The 16700-nt window shown below is 30.6% G+C and overlaps 1 protein-coding gene across 1 annotated transcript in view; it reads left to right on the top strand.

Annotated features, from left to right (window-relative positions):
* The window catches only part of LOC129231480 (glutamate-gated chloride channel-like), a 138391-nt gene that overhangs the window by 105816 nt on the left and 15875 nt on the right, over positions 1–16700 (top strand). The window contains exons 3-7 of the mRNA XM_054865809.1: positions 3053–3132; positions 3253–3350; positions 4153–4220; positions 9167–9387; positions 13939–14021. Coding sequence (XP_054721784.1) covers positions 3089–3132; positions 3253–3350; positions 4153–4220; positions 9167–9387; positions 13939–14021 — 514 coding nt within the window. The 5' untranslated portion in view covers positions 3053–3088. The remainder of the gene's footprint in view (positions 1–3052; positions 3133–3252; positions 3351–4152; positions 4221–9166; positions 9388–13938; positions 14022–16700) is intronic.

Genomic DNA, 16700 nt, shown 5'->3' with positions numbered 1-16700 from the left:
ACATTTCCAAAGATTATGCGATGTTTCTAGTAACTCCATGATACATGATCTAATATTACACATGATAGTTTAGTGCTTTAAATGATCCAGCAACTCACGTTTCTAGATTTTGTGTAATGGGGTTTATGTTGTAGAAATAAAGTCAAAATGATCATCTTAACCTTTTAAACGCCAATGTTCCCAAACAAGAACAAACAAAAAAAAAGTTTAAGAACGTTTTGCTTGTGACGATTTAAGTAATATTCTACTAACTTTCAAAAGTGCACTTGATTTTGTGAAAGAAAAATAATTTCTCGTTTATAGTAACTGTTGCCCACAAAAAATCGGAAAAAAACATTCGTTTTCGTTGATTTCCAAGAAGATTTATTAAACTTTTTTATACAAAATTAAAAAGTGTCTATTGCTTATGAAATTTCACATTATTAATAAATAGGGATCATGTTGATGAACAAACATGGTAAAAAAATGTGCAGCAAAAATTTAAATTTTATAGGCTATCAAACTTGTATGTTCCCAATCGGGAACATCAATCTTCTCGATTACAATGTTTTGTACACTGAATTACACCAATTGGCATAATTTAGTATACAAAACAAAATCAGGAAAATTTCGCAGCTTATTAGTTCTGTAACGGAAAAATATTGCTTTGAACCGTTATTGAAGCATATAAAACCAAGTAAATGACGTTTCTACCCCCCCCCCCCCCCCCAAATTTCCAGTTTTGGGACAAAAGTGATTTAGTAAAACCTACTTAGTAATAAATTTATCTCTCAGTACGAGTAAAATATTTTAAGTTAGGAATTTTTTTTAAACATAACTTTTACGTATAGTATTAACAATTATTGTTTGTAGTTATAAATTTTTGACTTTAAAGGGTTTTTTCTTTAGTTATTTCCGATTTCATGTTTTGACTTTTTTCTGTTTTTTTCCTTTCTTTTTTCTTTTTTTTTTCAAATTTTAAACCATTTACCTTGCAAAAGACATATGAATGTAACTTAAAGAATGAATTCTATCAACTATTTTTGCTTTTCCATTGATTAAAGGGATGGGTTTTAATCTTATTTTTCGTTAAGATAAATATTAATTGTTCACATCTGTGGGTCGATGGATACGTATATTAGCATATGATTTTTAAGCCATAAAAACATCCTAATATCGAAATAAATGTCTTTAACGGAAGGAAATGTCACGCTTTTCATTATCTATATAATGGAGAAACGCACAATTCACGATTTTTCTTTAATAGCAGCAAATGATTGTTTGATTTTGATATAATATTAAAGTCTTGCAGATTAAATGGTGTGAATAATAGTAGATAATGTAATAAATTTCCATTGAATTACTGTTAAGTTTTACATTTATATAATGTAATTTAGATTCAAAATGATTTAAAAGAGCTTGTTGAATCTTCTTAAGTTTGAGTCATTTATATAGGGAAAATAACTGCTACAATTGTCGAAGATGTGTGTAAATTTTTACTTTTACGTACATTGTTTTAATTAACCTTTTAGAATTGGCTTGTGAATAAAATCCGGAAACTGAAATTCATAAATGTAATAAATGTTAAACTGTTAAAGTGAATATCTTTTGTGGCGTCGAAAAATGTTATTAAATTTATAAATTTATTCAAGTAGCATTAGCATTTAATTACTTATCTCACTTAAATTTTTTGTTTTTATTTTCATTATTATTACAGCGCTTTATTTTAAATTCTTAATGCTATCCCTATATATTTTTATGGTTGAGTGCATTCGCGTGAGTAACTATTTCCTCTTAAATATTTCCTAATGAATTCACAAACTGAAAAAGTGAGAAAAATATTAAATCATTTCACGTTGCCTACGCATGCGTTTTCAATAAAAAATAAATACATTGATTTGCATTGCTTCTTAAATAAAAGTACAAGGAAAAGAATAAAAGAAATCAACGCATTGAAAGTTCTTCATTCAAATTCATTGATTTAGAATTACGGGTATAAACGCAAATGAGGCATTGAGAAGAAAAGAGATGTTAATCCAAAATTTAAAATTTTGGAGATAACCAGTAGAAATGATAGGGTATGTGGAACAAAGTAAAATAGCGGGGCAAAGTGAAAGGGTAAAATATTTTCAGTTTGCACACCACCAATCTAACACTCTTTTAACTAATTTCTTAAACATGTAGTTGATTTCTGTCAAAAAATAAATATCTCTAAATTTCAAGGAAAAGAATAATGTAAGTCATTTTCAAAATTTGATACACATATTGTAATATTTAGTGGTTTATCAATTTTTTTTATTATAAATGATAAAGTTTTCGTAATTAACATTTTAAGTATTCATTGAGATGTACTGATATTTAGTGCGGTACCAATTTAGTTTTATTATGCCTGTTTTGATTTTAAATGTTTAATACAATTTTTCAAGTGCACACGGGGCAAAGTGGATGAAGCAAGGTGTAAAAGCTCATTTCGTTTACTTATTCATTCATTTTCTGAAATACTGATGTATTCATTAAGTAATTAATTTATTTTCTTCATTTATTAAATCACTTATTGATTGATTCATTCATTTTTTCTCGGGAATGAACGAATGAATTTATTTGTTTAACCGTTTATGGTCTCATTATTTATTCATTTATTTATAGATTCGTGAAATGAAAAAAAATAGTAATCAAATTCAAAAGATACATTTTTTTTAAGGTACGAATTCACTGCTAAAAATAAAAAATAATTCTTCAAAGCAAGCTTTATTAAAAATACGTTGTTCTTTCTTTATGTACTGTAACTCCCAAAATGATTTTCCAGTTTTTATTCATTTTGCAAAAAAGTAATTTATCTTAACTATGTCACTTTGCCCCACATTCCTCTACTAGTAACCCTTGCACGTGTTGCAATACATTATAATTCAGAGAAAAATTTCAATGAAAGCCTACCTAGGATCTGAATATTAAATGCGCTTTATTCAAAACTTTAAAACGTCCACTTAAATCAGTTTGCTTCTGACTGTTTCAAATAGAAATGCATTAACTACATACATAAAATAAATTTGTATACTTTTTTTTGCTTTTACAGATAACATTTACTCAACAGTTGCCTGGTGAAACAATAATGAAGTATTATCAAGTTTTTATATTCTGGGCATTTGCGCAAATGTAAGCTGCATAAGCTTTGATCATTTATTTACTTTATTAAATATTCCTTCGTTTTATAAAATATTTCTTCATTTTATCACTGTAAATCATGATTTTGAGATTTGTCGCTCTGTTTTTCAGCACTACTGGGAACTTGGTGCAGCTGCGAAAAAGTCATTTGGATAAAATCCTGAGAAATTATGACTCTAGTATACGTCCGCATTCCATCGGAAGTGCAGGTAATTCAATTTGCAAATATAAGGGTTGCCCAAATGAAAAGTGGACAAGTGCAATAAAATCATAATGAATGATTCAATTAGAGCGTCACTACACAAGTATATAAAGGTTGGTATGAGGTATGCATCTCAAATGCTGTTCAGCGGTTAAACCTGCTTGTAGTACAGGAAATTGTACAAAAGGAAAGTCGTGCTATCCATGGATGCGTCCAGATCGGAAAGTGCAGTAGTACAGTTAAGGGCGGCAATTAATATCAGATCTGCCGAGACCGGGCCAAGCAAACACCGCAACTACCAATGATTCTATTGCCTTCGTTAATGAAATGATCCGAACTAATCGAAGGATTAGACCCATGAAATCAGTGACGAACTCAACCTGAGTAAAGGAACGGTTCACACTGTCAACCACATAGATCATCCCAGGAAGCCCAGACAACCCTCGACAAATTTTCCGTTGGGAAGTTTTGGAGCCCCCCCCCCCCCCCCGTATAGTCCGAACTTGTCAACCTGTGACTTCCACATCTTTGGGTCACTTAAGAGAGCATTACAGGGGAAACGTTTCCAACGATGAAGTGAAGGAAGCTATGCAGGACTTCCTCAGGAATCAGCCCCGATCTTTCTACAGCAAAGGCATCGACCTGCTGCTGCAACTTTGGGACCTGTGCTTCAACGCCCATGACAATTTCTTCTGATTTACATTAAAAGGATTATTTTTATTCAACTTGTCCACTTTTCATTTGGGCAATCCTTATAGTTTTACTTAACTAAGCATTTTGAAGTATCATTATTGTGTTTTTTGTTGCAGATTTACCTACACAGATCAAAGTGAACTTATTTATATCAGACATCTTTGACGTAAATGACTTGAAAATGGTAAGATAAAACTTGCATTTTTCAATTATGTATAGCTAAAATAGAGCTTTTATAAATAAAGTTAACGTTACTTGCTTCGAATTTAAACTACACAATTTTAATTTTAGAAAAGATAAAAGATGTTTTTTTTTCTTTCGCAAAAGTAGGGAAATGGCACCAGTAACAGACAAGGGTCTAGTAACAGACAGTCGTAAGTTTGAATTTAAATAATAAGAATTTTAGGAGGGTAAAAGTGATGTTGCTGCGACTTATTAAATACGGCGCAACAATCTAGTGTTATCAGAGTGAACTTTATGAGCTAATCGGTATTTACGAGGCAGCGGTAAAAGATTATGAACAGCCACCAAGAGGTTTGCCGGTGCTTCATGTTTCTTTGAATTCAATAAGTCTTTAGATCTAAAAATAAAGAACTTTTGCATATATTGAAGAGAAAAGGGGAATTATGTTCATTACTCATCCTTTCCTCATTCTATCTGTTACTGGGTATCATCAGAATTGTCGGTGTCTGTTACTCGGGTGGTCGGACCTTTTTTCGAAATTGAGCAAATAAAAACGGAATTGACTAATTCAGAGGATCCAGAAGCAGCCGAACGTTAGGTGAGATGTAGTTGCACGAAAGAAAAATAGTTTTAGATGCCTAAATAATTAAGAGGTTCAGAAAATTGAGTTAACCTGAGGGCGATGTCTATGTTACCTTCCTATTTACTGGTTCTGAATCTTTTAATGTCTTTATAATAATTTGTGAACTTCAAATTAGTAATTTTAACTCATCAGTCATGCTTTTTTTTGGAGATTGCTGAATGTTTGTATGCCTTACCTTCGCATTTTTACGAAGGAAAAAATAAACATTTCGATGAGTGTAAACTCTCGTGAATCAAGGAATAAAATTTAATCCGATAATTTCTTTTGTCAATGATATTTATTAATGATGATTGCCTTGTGCGAAGTACTGTTATCGTCCATTAAAAACTCATCACAAATTGTGCCTAATTTCACCTCATATCGATTTCTCGTTCGTACTGGTATTTTGAAGTCTTTAACATAAAACGCAAATGTTACTCGTTATTCTATCTAAGATAATGAGAGTTTTAAAGTGACAAAAACTGAAGCTAAATTTTAGCAGGCCAAATAACTATTATTCTATCTTATCTTTACTTATTTAAATATATGATGTTTCCCGATGTTAAAAAAAAATGTTAATTTTCAAATGTTTTAAAACCATATGAATAAAGTAGTAACACATATCAACTTCCCGTGTTTGAGCACGAAGCTATGTGAGTTTTAGTAGAGATGTGGTGGCGAAGGTGGTACATATCTATCAATAGTGGTATAAGTCCTACTGCAAATGACACGGATACTGCTATACTGCTTTTGACCGATAGCACTTCCGCAACCGTATCCTCACCACAATTTACACAGCGCCCTCTCCAATTACTACAAGAGGCTAATATGCCGAACCTTGACAAAGTATGTACATATATATACAGTAAAAACCCTCTAATGCGGACAACAACGGGACACATTTTTTTGTCCGCTATAGAGGAGTGTTCGCCGGACAGGAGTTTGAGAATGTTATTTGCCTTGGAATCGTGAGATTAAAAATTGTCCCTATAAGAGGGAAGTCCACATTTAAGGCTCGTCCGTTATGAGGGGTTTTACTGTATATATATAATGTAGGTTATTCTCAGGTACACGGGTAATTTTTGTTCAAATAATATTTTTTTGTTTTAATTCCTAATTTTGTTATACCAATGCCAATTTAATTTTTAAAACCTATTTTAAATTAATGGAAAAAGTGCCAGTAGAGATCGTTCACCTTTAAATAATTAACAAAGTATATTGGGGAGATATGGTAATAATATACAGGGTGGTTATGATTAAAGTTACCCTGTTCAGACCCCTCTAATGACCACTCTACACATCAGATTTCGATGAAACTAGGAATACAGATTATATAGGCCATGGGGAGTAGGATTATGCAATAAAAAATAGTTCAAAAATCTACCACCAGGTTAGAAAAGGACGCATGAATCAAATAAGACAGAGACTATGTCATAAAATCGATTTTATTTATAGAATTTGTTTTATGTGCAATCCATCTGCTTCAATCACATGGTCAAAACGTGTTATAGCATGAGCCACAGTAGCACGAAGGGTTTCTCTATCAATAGCATTAACATGACGCCTTATGCTGTCCTTTAATTCAGTCACTGTCCGTATGCTTCCACCATAGACCCCATTTCTGGCAGTCCTGAGTTAAACGTAAAAAATCCGGAACGCAATCACCCCTGATAATGTCCTTATCGGTGTGTAGAGCGCTCCCTATCTCCGATTTTTGAACTTTTTTTTTGATTGCATAACCCTGTTCCTCATGGCCTATATAATCTATATTCTTAGTTTCATCGAAATCCAATGGGTAGAACGGTCACTAGAAGGGTGTGAGCAAAACTTTAATTACAGCCACCCTGTGTAATAAAATAATAATATTTACGAACATGGTATGGAGAATAAGAAGCATGAAAGCGACTAACTGATGAATAGTTCAAACTCAATAAAAGCTATAAATTTAAAAAAAAGTCTACTACCTATCATCATGTGCCCAGACATTAATATCTTTTTTGCAGAATTGTATGGTATTGACTGTCACTGTAGTGATATGTTTAATGTAAAAACGTATTTAGAGCTAACTCACAGCTTTTTAGGATTAGTATACTAATATTTATTCGTAGTCCAGTGTCAAAGCTTCTCATAAATCTTTGGTAAATTTATGTTTATTAAACCGATGTTTAGATAATATTGAACTTGGTAAAGACGTGTAACAAATGCGTTAACATTTTAAAATAAAAATAACAAAGTGAAATAGTTTTTACTTAGTTAAACTAAAGTTAATCGATCTGCTTTGTGAGAGCAAATCGCCCTATTTTGCTACTATTTAGATATATAAATGTGAATGCATTATTTAATAGGGAAACAAAAAAGAATACTTGACAACTACATATAGGCATAACTTTTTCTTTTTCCTATGCATACATTTCCAAATGCTTTAATTAAAATACAGAAACGAAGTATGTGTAATCGATTGTCGTCTTTGATTTAAAAGCTTTTCGTTTCTTTCAATAACTCTTAAAATATTGAATTTTATAGTTTGAGAAAAAGCCATCATAATGGCATTTCTAACTTTTTATTATTTTATTTTAATTGATATTTAATTTAATTTCTCGTATAGACTAGTGTACAATATAGAGTATTTACAGAAATGCTGATAAAAACTTTAGACATTTATAGGTGACTTCTTTAATTAAAATATTTTTCAACCAAATGACATGAAATTGCCCATTTATCTGATAATGATCCATATAAAGCAAAAAACAGCATACCAGCAGTAATATAGGATGCAGCGAGAATTTCATAACAGAGAGTTTATAAAAATTATGAAATGTGTTCACTATAAACCGTTTCTTCGTTCTTGCATCACCAGGACCTGTTGTCTACTTACTCAGTCGATTCTTTTATGGGGAAATATTTTTATGCTCTAAGTCACTAAATATAACCTGTACAAATTAGGTGTGCTCAGATTATACGGGAAAGGTTGCGTTTATTAAATTACCTTGCAGAGGAAAACAATGATGGGAAAAACGCCAGAAGGAATTCGTATCAACGTTTTTCGCCTTTGATTCAAAACAATTCCTTTTAAGCGGTTAAGTGCTGAAATGTAGGTTTTTAGGATATTTTCCACGTTTATTAGATATCGTATACATCTTACTGAATTGTCATTGATTCATTATTGTATTGCAAATAGATCAGATGTTTATTTTGAGTTCTCGTTTTCACTACTTTCTAGTACTTTCATCAATCTTTTGTACTTTTGGAAAATCAAGACTTTTTGGTACTGTGTGTGAGAAGCATTATTAAAAAGAAAAATGGTTTGCACTTTTAAAATTTTGCAAATAATGAAATGTAATCTCATCTTCTACTTCATCAGTAGTTTGTAAACTTACGCATGATCGATGTAAAGTGACTGTGCAGATTGTTACATATATTTTTTACCACAGTCCAATAAAGATTTTGGATGAATATCAACATGAAAACATTGACCCCAAACTAAAAGTTTATCTCTGTTTCTTATTTTATCTCTGTGTGAGATTTTTCCTCTCAAAATTAATTTCAAGATTGTTGGAAGTAGCATCCCAGACACGAAATTAATTCAAACGTAAATTAAAGTTAAGAAGCAAGCTAATTTTATTCTCCATTTATGGTTACGTTAAACGATGACTTTGCGTAAGTAAACAAGTGATGTTAGTTAAATATGAAGTGTTTCATTTTTTCATTTGTTTTTACTATATTTATCTGTTGTGTGATAGGAGTTTTGAACGTGGGAAGCTATCTTAGTTGCCAAAGAGCGAAGAAGAGAGCATAAAAATGCAAGGCATGGATCTATGACTTTCTACAATAGCGTATTACAGTCGTGTAACGCTTACGAGAAATTTAGATTCGTTTTTGAACTCATAAATTTCCAAGCAGATTTACATGATGATTTAAAAATGCTAAATTTAAATCATCATGTAAATCTGCTAAACTTTTTCAAGAAATTGGTTCAAAAAATCGCATATTATTTGGAAGTGGGACATTTCGAGTGACACTGCCGTAGTGTCACTACAGGCAACTTTTTTTTCCAAACATCAGACATAATTTAAACTATAGTATGCTCTGTTAAAGCCGTAATTTATTGCTAATTGTCTTTAATTCTGAAGTCTTTGCATCAACCTCTGTTTGATTTACAACTAGTTAAATATGTACATTAATTTCTTTCTACTTACTTAGACGCATTTTTATTTGAAAGAAAAAGTAAATTCTATGGTTTATAACTTATTTATAGATTTAATTCCAAGAAACATTGAGATTTAAATGCTGTTTTTGAACGTTAAAGTGTTGTATATTTTGTACAGGATTATTGGATACAAATGTATTTAAGAGAAGTATGGGTTGATCCTAGGCTTCGATATCCTGATCCTGAAGGAATTGTTCAGAGCATTCCATTGACCAGTGTAACAAAAGTTTGGACTCCGGACTTATTTTTCAATGAAAGGGAAGGAAAATTCCACCAGATTCAAAGATCTAACAAATTTATTAGAATATTTTCAAATGGAAAAGTATCCTTCAATACACGGTAAATCTTGTTTGTTAATTTTCATGTGGAGTGAAAATTTCATTATGCTATGTCATACATGCATTTGCAGTTGACAAATATATAATGCGAGAAAAATTTCAGTGTATAGAGTGTCCACGTTTAACTGGTATGACCTTTTTTTCGCAACTGGTTGTCCTAGGTGCATACTACTACTTGAAAAAATGCTCAAAATAAGATATTAAAAGCAATGATAAGATATTAAAAGTTTAAAGCTAGAAAATAATGAGTTAGAAAGGGTATTAGCCAGATCCTCACATTTGTGTTTAGAAAACTCAAGCTTAAAAAGCAATACCAACACAAATAACTTAAACTATTTAAGTCCAAAATTCAAGGAGATATTCAAGCTCCAAAATCCCTAGGGACTGCGCTGAAAATGAGATTGGAAGATATCGAAATACCGGGAGAACACCGATAATGGCAATTGTTGAAGCCAAAAAAAGAAAAAGCAGAAACAATTTATCTTTTTCATTGCTATTGAAAAAATTAAAAGGAATGTTATCTTATGTTACTCTTCAAAACACAACAAAAGCTCGCACAATTTGAAACGAAACAGATCGTTTTTTCTGGCTGTTATATAGCCTTAGAAAAGATGTAAATGGTCACGAATGTAATGTGATATAAGGCATAAACTGCTGTGCTTCATATATCATTGGATATTGGTCTTACTAATGTCAATTGTTTTGTGATTGAATTAATTTGTTATGCTTATGATTTTCCTAAACATGCAAGTGAGAAACTGGAGAACATTTTTGAAGTTACCTGTCGTACCTCTGAACTAACTTTTTTTTCATTTCAAATTTTAATATCTTTAACTCTGCCTGTTATTTTTACTATTTTTGCAACTGGAAGTATGTATCTAGGAAAACGGTTGCGAAAACTGGTGTCGTGTTGGTTAAAGCGGACATACTGCAGACGGAGTTTAGGCACGTTGGTCCGCTTTTCTACTTCTCATTTTTTATCTCTCATAAAAAAAATAATAAAGAAGCAATTTGATGTCTACTTTAAGTTTCAGTAAATATTACTCATCATACCATTTTTTTTAAAGTGTTCAATTCATTACTTTTTTATTAATTAGTTTTTTAACATAATCTTGTGAAGTGAACCATCGCGCATTGGTCCAGATTACGAAAACAACTTCTGTTACAAGTTTAATGATAATATATCCAATGTTTCGTAACAAACTTATGTTGTTTTCTAATTAAAAAAAATATAAATTTTAACTATCAATATAACATATTAAAATAAACTAAATATTAAATTCACCAATTTCTGTCAGAACCATCAACATTTTCTCAAGAATCAGCAAAACTTGAGTCTTCATCAATTTCGTTGTCTCTAATACTAGGATATTGCTTTTCTTATTCTTCTAAACGTTTTCGTTTCTTGTCAGTTTTCTGAAAGTGGACCAACGTCCCCGGGTTCTTGGTTTGAAAAAATGCTGTTATAGTGTGTTGCTTTGCGAAAAATATAAAGAAACTACAAACTTACTAAAGGAGGTTAATTTAATTTTTTGCTCTATTCTTTATGAAAACTATTTAAAAAATAAAGTTGAAGACTTTTGAAAGTTACTCAGCGAAACAGAAGAAAGAAAACAACATTAAAGTTTCTTTCTGAAATAAAATTTGTTCATTGTAGCTGTACCATGTGATTTCATTATAGTATTTGTATAACTATACTGCCGTGGGCAGGTAAACGGCAGTGTGTGCAGAAATGAGTTTTCGAGATATTTGGAGAAACTTGCTTTAAATATACTAACATTGGAGAAATATCTGAACTAGATGTTTTTCTCGCTTTTTTTCAGCGGAAACCAAATAAGCAAGCTTGTACAATAAAGCTTACGCACAAAAAATGCAAAAATAAATAAATAAATAAATAAATAAATAAATAATAATAAAATAATAATATTAAATAGATAAATAAATAAATGAATAAATAAAGTAAAATAAATAAATAAAATAAGAAAAAATAATGATAAAAATAAATAAATAAATAAAATGAAAAATGAAAAAAAAATGCAGTTACTGCTCTTTTTCTGCTCACGGCAGAATAGTTGCTATTTGTTGGTGATGAATGAAACTAAAAATATTTAAAGTAAAAGAGTTTGAGAGTGGTAATAGTATTAAAATTATTGCTAATGTTTTTAATTTCATGCTGGTGTACGATAAAGTAGGTTTGTTTAGATCAGTGGTGCCCGAAGGCCATACCTCACAAAATCATTCTCGTGCAGCAAAACACACATACACCTTCAAAATATTTCATTATTTTCTAAATAACATGGGACAAAGAATGAAACTTACGAACCAATAATTGTTATTATCAATTACTTGATGCTTATTTTATTGAATGGATGTTTCTCAGAAACCAACGTCTAAATATTTGGCATAAAATTTGTGACATTCTCACTAATCGGGATTTTCGATTTGTAACATTGAATAAAACAGCGAGCCATATGGGTTAGATTCGCAGGCCGTAGGTTTGGCACCACTGGTTTGAATTCAGGAGTGTTGAGAACTTCTATAACTTATGAGTTTCTAATAATGATTCTTCAGAGCACTAATGAAAAGTGCTTTATTTATGTTTACCGGATTTGACAGGTCTATTTTGATCTCCACGAAACAGCCTTGATTTTAGAAAAATCGTCTTATCGACAGAATACAAGGACCCCATTCAAAAAACGATTTCTAAAGATGGCCATTGGATAAAAAAACAAAATAGCGATTGATGCGACGGAAAACAAACAACTCGTTGAATTTTGTTTTCAATGTTGTGAATGAAGGATAGAAATTTATGTTAAAAATAAAATGATATTTAAACTTAAAAAGTATATGCTGAAGAAGAGTTTTCAATCGTAAAACATAATATTAGCATTTAAGGCTTTACAATGATCAGAAAAAACATAATGATGGCTAGAATTGAGAATGATGGATTATTTGAAAATTGTGCAACGGATAAATAGTTTGTGCTTTTTTTTATTCCATCACTTTCAAATCAGAGTTGCTCGTGATAATCACAAGCAATCACAAGCTTGGAAAAAAAAGAAAAATATTTTTGTTAACTATAACGCCACAGAATTTTGTGTTCTCTAGCAATGAGAATGATTGATCATTTTCGACTAAAGATTGATGTTTGGAGTTTTACTTTTACTAAAACGTTTACATTCAGAACTACAATGTGGTCATAATGAACATATGCAAATGGGCGTTCATTTAGTTTTTTTTTTGTTATAATATTCTGTCAAACATGGTTTCTAGATATATTCAGTTAAATTTTCATTAAATTAAACTTGAAACCATTCGATGGCTAATGACACACTTGAGGATTAAAAGTTTGAGACAACCTTAGTTTTTTAGTTTTGTACTACAAATTTTACACTGAAACCGGAAAAATAACAATGCTTAGCTCATTGCTACAGTAAACAGCTCACATGTATTCAACAAAAAATATAAGTTTTAAGAAATATTTGAGGAACAAAGTAAAAACAGGAAACAAGCAATGTCCCAAAAGAAGTGGGAGGATAAAATTTTCTTTCTCAGGATCACGAACATTGCAATGTAGATGTAAAACAATACGTGGAGGAACTTAGATTCCGAAAAGAAGCAAACATACTGTCATGGCATTGTTGCGACATGACATGAGTTCATGAATAACAGTGTTGTATTCTGAATGAATCTAAACACCGGATGTTATTTTATTAGTCAAAGAATATTCTCTTTAACAATATTGTCGTTTTGTGTCTTAGCTCATCAGTCTATTTCACTTTCCCACTGTGAAAATTTTACTGATACTAAAATAATGTAGTTTAAAACGAAATTCTGCTAAATAAGTAAACAAAAATAGCAGCTAAGGTAATGCCACCAGTCATTGACACTGCATTATTGGTCGACACTTATAAAGAATAATCTGAAAGGTAAAAATGCAATCAACAATTTAAACACCATTTGTCATTTTGATAAAAACGCATAAAATAAAGAGCTGAAAACCTTTTTTAATTGGAATTATAAAATGGTGTTTGAATTTCCAATGTTTTTCTTTTAGATTATTCTTGATAAGTGCAGCAATACTGTAAGCAAAAAATAATTTCACGTTTACTAGAAAATTTCTAAGACATTGGAATTCCATAAACTTTTCTAGTAACGGTACGGCTGCTTCTTTATTAACGTTACTTAAGAAAAAGCTGTCATTTGAAAAGTGACTGTTTTTTCTTAAGCAACGCTACAGAAAAGTATTTGTTACTAGAAAAGTTTATGGAATCCAAGTTTCATTGTGATTTTTTTTTCACAGTAATGCAGTGTCAACTATTAAAGATTTTATTATATTACTACCAAAAAAATTACTTATTTTTCTCAATACTTAAAATCATGGATTAAATATAAATGGATATAAAAGTGTAACACTTTATAATATGATTATTTCACATGTTTTAACTGTAGTTAAGTCATAAGAAATTTCTGAGCATTAAATCCAGTATAATTTTTCCGTCACAGCCTGCTTTTAAGAAGTTTTTGATACATTTCGTTTTATATTCATTAGTTTAACTATGAAGATGCATTGCCCAATGGATTTCAAGTACTTCCCATTTGATCGCCAAATCTGCTCCTTTGAACTAGAAAGTTGTAAGTATAATATTATTATTCTATTAACGTTTATTTGAGAGAGATGCTTATCTTCAATAAATTTATAATAAGATTCAAATCTAGTAAATACTATTTAGGCTAAAATATTGAATCAACTACAACTGGTTAGAAGAAAATTTCGTAATGTACGTTTGCAATATTGTATTTTATAGGATAATAACATGAATTTACATAAATACAGATTGTTACAGCTTCCTCGAAATTATTATTAAGTCTTCTTTACAGATTTATTATTTACTGGACAAAACTTTATTTTTGGTTCATGTGAAAGGAAACTTACAGATCATTATTTTTATTATAATTGCCTTCGAAGTTCTGGACAAACGTTGCATGTTTTTCCACTTGAAATTATCACCTAACATTTAAATTATAACGGATATATATATATATATATATATATATATATATATATATATATATATATATATATATATATATATATATATATATATATATATATATATATATATATATATATATATATATATATATATATATATATATATAAACAGTAGATAAAATCCTTTGTGATGCTCTTTACTGATGTTATTTATCTTCATTGAATATTTTTTCTTTATCTTACAACGCTTTTCTCTGGTCTATACGTCCCTAATCGTATTTTCTGTATCATGATTTTATTGAAGCTATTAGTCTACGTTCTTCAGTATTTATTTTGAAAACACCGTAGTTTTTGTGCTCAACAAACAGTCAAATGGTTTTAAAAACATTTTGCTTTCGATCTTTGTCTCTCTTGTGCACTTCCAATTTAATTACCGGATCAAGAACGAAGTGCCACTATGACAGCGAAGCTTAAACATTTAAAATCACGGAACACTAAAAGATCCACTTATGTTTTGAGGATTTCCTTTTAGTTTTCGTACTTAAAGACTGAAAATTTTAACGAACTCGAAAGGGAAAGGTGAAAAAACATGTAGCTCATTTTTAAATCATGGAGAATTGTGAGTAAAAAAATATGTTACGCAGTTAAAGACAAAAATTATAAAGACATTATTTTCAAAAAATTGTAACATATACTACGTACATTTTAAAATAAATTAGTCTTATTTGTTGGAAGAATGAAACTGCTCCACTGTACTACTAATAATGCCTTTTCTGTAAATGATTCCTTAACTGTTCTTCGGTATCACTGCTTTTGCATCCTCTGATCTGAGCATATCAAAGAATGCTCTTAGAAACATAAAACAACCTTTAAACTACGAAAAAAATCTCCGTAATTAAATAAATCATATATGGTAGCCTCAATTGCCAAATCAATGAACTCCACTTTAAAAAAATCCTCATTTTTGCTTCCATTGTGAATTTATTAAAAGTTTTCGTTTAGTAACACGAGGTTTTACACATTTATTCCTATGGATAATACCATCTTCTTCATAACTATTCTCTACTTTTTCCTTTATAGAATTAGTCGATTTGGCAAGTGAGACATCAATGTATGTAAAATAAATTTTAAAAAATAAAATTTTTATGTAATCATTCCTGTCCGAATCATATGTTTATTTCAAATTAAAATATGCATATTAAAAGGACATGAACTGTAATATTTTTTAAAGTTTAAAATATTATCTTTAAATTATAAATATTCGAGAGAGAAATATTCTCTGTAAAAACGACTTTATTCCGAAAAACTGCTTAATTGTAAAAGTCAGTAAATAAAACTTTGTAATAAATAGATATAAAATGGTCTTAAAATGGAAAAGCGTATTGTATAAAATGAATGGAATTTTCGATGTCATCAAAACGTTAGTTTTGTTCCTTTTTGTAATTTATTTATGTTATTCTCTTACACGAATCCACTCACTACTGGCAAATAAATGGGGCTATTCGTCGCTCCTCTAGAACGAACCAGGAATTCAAGTAAAGATAGAAAGAGAACTGGATGTCGTATAAAATAAAATCCTACTAAATATTCCAGTTGCGAAATAATTTCAATTGCGGTTTCCCCTAAATGCAAGGAAAACAGCAGGTATCTAGTTCGTTTTTCTAGCACCTATTGTCAACTCGCCTAATCCCACATACCGATCCATTCATGTTGACAGATCGCGAAAGATAAGTTGATGAGCGAAATTTGGGTAATACCCGAAAAGGCCTCATTGTTTTCAGCCAGACAAAAATATTTCTTAGAACAGAATTTAAGCAGCACATTGTGGAAGGACCGGGTTGATAATATGGGAACGTATCTGTCTCTCATCGTGGTTCTCACTATATAATTCTATGATAGAGTGTTAACTGGAAACATCCCTTTGTAATTTTTTGACAGAATCAAAGACTTTGGCAAAGAAAAAAACATAACTGACTTATACTCTGTTCACAGAACAGATAGACGGAGAATAAACAGACAGTTGCTAAAGGTAAATACTATGCCACTTTTGGGGATTTTTTTCTGGATATAAAAAAATGAATTGATGATATTCGTATTCGCCAGTTGCTCTACACCAATTCGTTACTGTCCAAGCCACACACGTGATTCACATCACCAAACAGAGAATTTCTTTGTTTGCATCTAGTCTATCTTTCTCGTGAACGCAGTACACATTTAACTGTACCGCTAAGGCCCTAGAAATGACAAATTGCTAGACCAATCATTAATACTCATGCATTACGGTCAATTGAACCCAAGCCATCGCAGCAGGAGCCTCC

This window comes from Uloborus diversus, chromosome 10, assembly GCF_026930045.1.
Source record: "Uloborus diversus isolate 005 chromosome 10, Udiv.v.3.1, whole genome shotgun sequence".
NCBI classification, from domain to species: domain Eukaryota; kingdom Metazoa; phylum Arthropoda; class Arachnida; order Araneae; family Uloboridae; genus Uloborus; species Uloborus diversus.
The sequence above is the reverse complement of the archived record's forward strand: the minus strand, read 5'-3'. Positions and strand labels throughout refer to the sequence as shown.